This window comes from Geotrypetes seraphini, chromosome 8 (genome assembly GCF_902459505.1).
Source record: "Geotrypetes seraphini chromosome 8, aGeoSer1.1, whole genome shotgun sequence".
In the NCBI taxonomy this organism is placed as follows: Eukaryota; Metazoa; Chordata; class Amphibia; order Gymnophiona; family Dermophiidae; genus Geotrypetes; species Geotrypetes seraphini.
The window spans coordinates 184,872,705-184,878,767 of record NC_047091.1 but is presented as its reverse complement, the minus strand read 5'-3'; the positions used below and the strand labels follow the sequence as shown (position 1 = coordinate 184,878,767).

The window sequence follows — 6,063 nt, the reverse complement described above, 5'->3', positions numbered from 1 at the left end:
AGCGGTGGATTATCAAAACAGCTTATCATGGTCTTTCGTGAGCTTTCTAGCAGTCTCTGACACTGTCATGCAAATGGGCTCTTGAATATTGAAACGAGCACTCAGGTGGATTCTTAAACATCGCCAAATCATTCTCCAAGCGTGGCGTTGGCTTATGGCGGCAAAAAAAATCTGCGACTGTTCCCGGGATGCTGGTACAGTGTCAGCACTGTGAAAAGTGAATCTTGTGACATTTGTTTGGACTGTGGTTAATGAAACAAATTAAAAATTACATGATTCACATAAATTATAGTCTTTTTTTTAAGGGGAATAGTAAAAGCACGAATTATAGTAGTTTTTGTGGGAGAAAAGGCATGTCTTTTGCATGCTTATTAAAAGCCGAATTTGCATCTCCCCTCCAACACACCCCAATTCTCCTCCCCCTGTACCCCCGGCAGCGGGAGAGATGCCCACTTTCTCCTGCCACCACGCAACCCCCCTGTGTCTCTGACGACCCCCACCCTTTCCTCCTTACGTTACTTAGATGGCTGGCCGGAGCGATGCCTACTCCCTCCAGCCAACAGGCCCGCCTCTTGAAAATGGCAGGCCTTTCCCTCCCCAGTGCATCCTGGGATGCACAGGGGAGGGGCCTGAGGCTCTGATTGACCCAAGTTGATTAAGGCCCCTCCCATGGGAGAAAGGTGTGTCAATACCTTTAGTACTTAGGATGGAGTGGGCCACTGTGGCCTTGACATAACTCTTTGCTCCACACAGCTTCAGAAGCTAAGGAGTTTGGAGGTCAGGGACAGAAGAGCTTTCTTTGCTCCTTCAATCCCAGCACTCTTCTGCTGCCCCAGCCTAGAACCCCAGTGTATGAATGGGAAACCTGCTTTAGTGCTTAAAAGTGCTGACTTACCGCCATCCCTCGTTACACTATGTATTACGATGATATGCAAAACACCTGCAGGCAGGCCAAGCCCTACCAATCAGCAAGCAGGGTTCAGGCGTATCCCAGTTAGATCTGAGAATCGAGTGCTATGAAGAACCGGGGCAGGTTGGTTTTCACAGCCTTCTCTCGGCTTTCAGTTGGTTAATCCTGTTGCTTGTCCTCTGAAGCCCAACTTAATAGTAATGTTTTATTAAACTAACGTGACAGAGTGGTTGTGCAACCCTCTCCTCTTACAAAATCCAAGACCAGCCTGAAAACTCACCTCTGAGGTTGCATCCCACTCCTTCTTGATCACGTAATAGAGTTATCCATCTGCTTGCTGTGCCAGTTCCTTAGACAGAACTGGGACGGACATTACATTGGGAAAGGCAGATTAGCAATACAAGCATTTAAGTATTTGAACTCATCCACTGTTCTATTGTACAACCCAAAGAGATTTACAATCGTACATTAAAAACACAAATGCAAATACAAATACTTCATTTCTCACATCCAGCCCATAACCTAGTTCCTTCCTCCACCCTCTCCATACACCCCTATTCTCCATAATTAAAGTTCTCCTCACTTCCATCCCACCTGCCTCAACTCTTCTGAGCCTCGCCTAAGGCCTCTTAGACGTGTTTTTGTTGTGTACCTTGCCTAGATCAGAAGCTCCTTTGAGAAAGGATTGCCCATTACGGGAGTAGTTTCATAACAGGACACCCATGTGAAATGTCCAAAAGTCACCTTGTAAAGGCAGCTCAGGCCCCTGTGTGAATACGTATACCCTAGAGGAAAGGAGGGACAGGGGAGATATGATTCAGATGTTCAAATACTTGAAAGGTATTAATGTAGAACAAAATCTATTCCAGAGAAAGGAAAATGGTAAAACCAGAGGACATAATATGAGGTTGAGGAGTGGAATGTAAGGAAATTCTTTTTTACGGAGAGGGTGGTTGATGCTTGGAATGTGCTCCCGAGGGAGGTAGTGGAGAAGAAAACGGTGACACAGTTCAAACAAGTGTGGGATGAACACAGAGGATCTAGAATCAGAAAATAATGGGCATACATTGAAGGAGCTATGGCCAGTACTGGGCAGGCTTGCATAGCCTGTGCCCCATATATGGACATTCAGTTGAGGACGGGCTGGGGAGGGTTTCGATGGCTGGGATGGTTAAGATGGACCGGAGTGAGCTTTGATGGAGATTCTAGGAGATGGAGCCTAAGCACATAACTGGGCAGGGCTCTGGGTTTCTGGCCCAGAAGTATCTGAGAAAAAGGACCATTTAAATCAAATTAATTTATGGAGCGTGTGTGGTTGGGCAGATTGGATGGACCACTCGGGTCTTTATCTGCCGTCATTTACTATGTTACTATGTATACAAGGTTTATTTATTAATTTAATTCCCGTGATAGCACACCAATCCTCTTGCACAAATTTACGCCTGTTCCCAGGAAGGCGTAAACGTGTGAGTGTTTGCGCAGTTCTTGTGTACAAGTGTGTTTTGTGAGACAGGCGCTCACATTGCAACTCTGTCCCAGTCTTGGGAGCTCAAATGTGTAGATCACTTAAATCTAGGCATAAGATGCATCCACGTATCAAATGTGTGTTACTTGTTGTCAGCTTTGTATGAGCCATTTTCGTGTGCATAATAACATACTTTACAAATGGAGAAATGTTTTATAAAATCACCCCCTATGAGGGCAAGTCTGTAACTGGGCGCTTTGGGTGTGAGGGTCAACAAAATCAGAACCTACGCATGTGGGGCATGGGCGCAGTGCGTAGTGAGAGGGGTGTTCTCTGCCCCAGGCGTGGTCTTCCTAAGGGCGCGGCAGCACTCTTACTCCTCTCTGCCTCCTCCGCTTCTCTGCTTGCCGTGCGCACCCCTTGCCTTCCCCTGTATCTTTTTGATGCTCTCTTTGACGTCACTTCCGGGACTCGTACCTAGGAAGTGACGTCAAAGGGGGGTATGGGGAAAAGGAAGAGGGCGCCCCTCACCCTTACTACGCCACTGCATGGGCATGTCTTCAACTTACACGTTTAACTTAGAGACTGCTGTAAACTGCGTCATTGACCTGAGGTAAATGGTCAGACCTGTATTTCCGTGTCGATGCTTGTAATGTATTCTATGACAGCATCTTGGCCAACAGATGGCATTACAGCATTGATACTCAGTGTGTGACATTGGTTCGCCGAACCAGAGGCGCCAAGTTATAAAACTGCCCCTTAAGCAGCTCTGGGTATGTCTTACTTGCCCCATCAAAGTCATGAAGTCATTGGCCAGTAGGAAAAAAGGAGGTGATGATGCCACATGAAGTCATTGGCCAGTAGGAAAAAAGGAGGTGATGATGCCACTTTAAGTCTCTTGTGAGGCTTCATTTGGACTACTGTGTACAGTTCTGGAAGCGGCGCCTTCAAAAAGATATAAACAGGATGGAGTCGGTCTAGAGAAAGGCTACTAAAATTCGGGTTGCCAGATTTTCCAATCGGAAAATCCGGACCCCCCTAGACCCGCCCGCCAGGCCCGCCCATCCCCACCCTATAATGCACTAATCCCACCTCAGTCCCTCCCTAGCCCCGCCCACTCTGCCTGTTCTTGTCGGGCAGGGAGGAAGTCCACGCATTGTCACAAGCCCGACTCCCGTTCCGGCCTTGTGCCAGTTAAGAGCCCCAGAAATCACCTGGTGAAAATGGTTAGAGCTGACCAGTATGTCCCTGCAGGGCAGGAACAGGACCAGAAAGCTCAGGCTGAGTTCAGGCAGGACTTAGTACATAGCCCTGGGAAAACGGTGTGGTCCCTTTAAATCCTCCATCTTGAAAACTGCTGACCAAACAGGTTAGAAGGCAGCCTCAGCTGCAGAAAGCCCTTCCCCCACGTAGGGCTGGGCGTGGCACAGCAGCTCTTGAGTATTTAGAGAGCTGGCTGTCTCAGAGGAGGGAGCAGCCCAGGGAAGCTCCCATGTTGAAAGAGCCTCCACCTCTTCAGGAGCCAGCAGATGTGGAAATGCTAAGCCCAGAGGCGGAAGAAGGAAATCAAGAACCAGAGGATATGGACTGGAGTGCTCTGCCAGAGTTTGCTCTTCCTGAGGAAATGGAAGTAAGCTGATTTGACTGTGGGTTTGCTTTTGAAAAGTTTTCTTTTTCTGCATTTTTTGGGGTTTGGCTGCTGGGAGAGCTTTTCAGCTGCTGAAATGTTTTGTAAAAGTGTCACTGCTGAAGAAGTTAATTGACTGGGTTTGCTAAAGAAGGAAAATTGTTAGTAATTTATTTTGGTTGTTTGGAAGTTTGTTTTTTTTGGAGGCAAGATGGCCGCTGCAAGCAGAGGCTGGGCTGCAGTTAGGCAGCACTCGTAAGGTCCTTCCTGGAGCTGTTATAACCCTGACGGTTGGGGGGCAGGATCTGGCCAACATCTATGTGGTGGGATTTGAGGTTTTATTTTGTTCTTTTCCTTGTCAAGGAACCAATTTGGCAAATCTACCAACCTTCTACTCCTGAACTCTGGGGAGAAGTGAAGATCTGCAACATTGCAAAGTGAAAAGTTTTTTGTTTGAATTAAACACTACTGGAGACTAAATTGTGAATTGTTCTATTGTTGCCACTATGTAGTAGGACTTACCTGGGACATAAGTTGAACACTTGGGAATTAACCAGACCAGGCTGGTGAGTGCAACATTATTTTGGTTCCATTATTTTTGCTGTTACTTTTGGATTTTTGCTTTTCTCGCATTTTGTTTTGCCCTGATTGGATGATAAATAAATCTGAGTTCATTCTTTTTGATACTTACCTGTGTGGTGCCATTCTGTCCATTGTCCACAAGGTAAGCTCTCCACCACAGGGACTTCCTCCCTCTTGGGGAAGCACGCCGGGGCTATTTTGTGGTTGTGTGCCAGTCCTTGCCTTGCCCTAAGGGACGGCCACGCTACAGCATGCACGGATGCCACGCGATGACATCACATGCACGCGCAGACTGCTTCCCTGCCCGACACGACAAAGTGCCTGATTTTGAAAAGCTGTCTGGACCCCCTAGACATGTCCTCAAAAGGAGGACATGTCCGGGGAAATCCGGATCTCTGGTAACCCTAACTAAAATGGCTGGTGGTCTTTGTCAGAAGGCATACGCGGACAGACTTACAGCTCTTTATCTGTATACTTTGGAGGAAAGGCGGGGGGGAGGGGAGCTATGATGGAGGCGTTTAAATACCTACATGGTATGGTGTCAGGTCAAAAGCGCGCTGGGTCAAAGGCGCACCCAGACAATTGAGCGCAGCGCGGAGGTGCGCGCCGCTCAAACTTACTGTTTTTAGGGCTCCGACGGGGGGGGCGTGGGGGGAACCCCCCCACTTTATTTAATAGACATCGCGCCGCATTGTGGGGGCGTTGTGGGAGGTTTGGGGGGTTGTAACCCCCCACATTTTACTGAAAACTTCACTTTTTCCTTGTTTTTAGGGAAAAAGTTAAGTTTACAGTAAAATGTGGAGGGTTACAACCCCCCAAACCCCCCATAACGCTGGCGCGATGTCTATTAAGTAAAGTGGGGGGGGGGTTCCCCAACAAAACCCCCTGTCGGAGCCCCTAAAAGCAGTAAGTTTGAGCGGCGCGCACCTCCGCACTGCGCTCAATTGTCTGGGCGCGCCTTTGTCTTTCGCGCCGTTGTCTATGAACCACATGGTATAAATGCACATGAGTCGAGTCTCTCTCAATTGGAACGAGGGGGGCATACTATACTCTCTCGAAGAACGTAGGGAGAGGGGAGCCATGATTGAGACGTTTAAGTATATCACTGGTCGTATTGAGGTAGAAGTTGATATTTTCTTTCTGAGAGGACCCTCGGCCACAAGAGGGCACCTGCAGAAAATAAAGGACGGGAAGTTTCATGGCGACACCAGGAAGTACTTCTTCACCGAAAGAGTGGTTGACAATTGGAATGAGCTTCCAGCACAGGTGATCGAGGCCAGTAGCGTGCCGGATTTTAAGAACAGATGGGATGCTCATGTCGGATCTCTAAGAGGGAATGGGACATCAGAGTGCGATCTCTCAAAGCGTAGCTAGGAGGGTGGGTGGGTCAATAGAGTGGGCAGACTTGATGGGCCTTGGCCCTTTTCTGCCGTCACTTTTCTAGGTTTCTATGTTTTTAAGGTGAAAGGGGATAGATTC

At 48.0% G+C, this 6,063-nt stretch overlaps 1 protein-coding gene across 1 annotated transcript in view; it reads left to right on the top strand.

Moving 5' to 3' along the window:
- The first annotated feature begins 3,867 nt into the window (after nucleotides 1–3,867).
- Nucleotides 3,868–6,063, top strand: part of LOC117365534 — a 113,958-nt gene continuing 111,762 nt past the window's right edge. Inside the window, exon 1 of the mRNA XM_033956016.1 lies at nucleotides 3,868–4,005. Coding sequence (XP_033811907.1) covers nucleotides 3,868–4,005 — 138 coding nt within the window. The remainder of the gene's footprint in view (nucleotides 4,006–6,063) is intronic.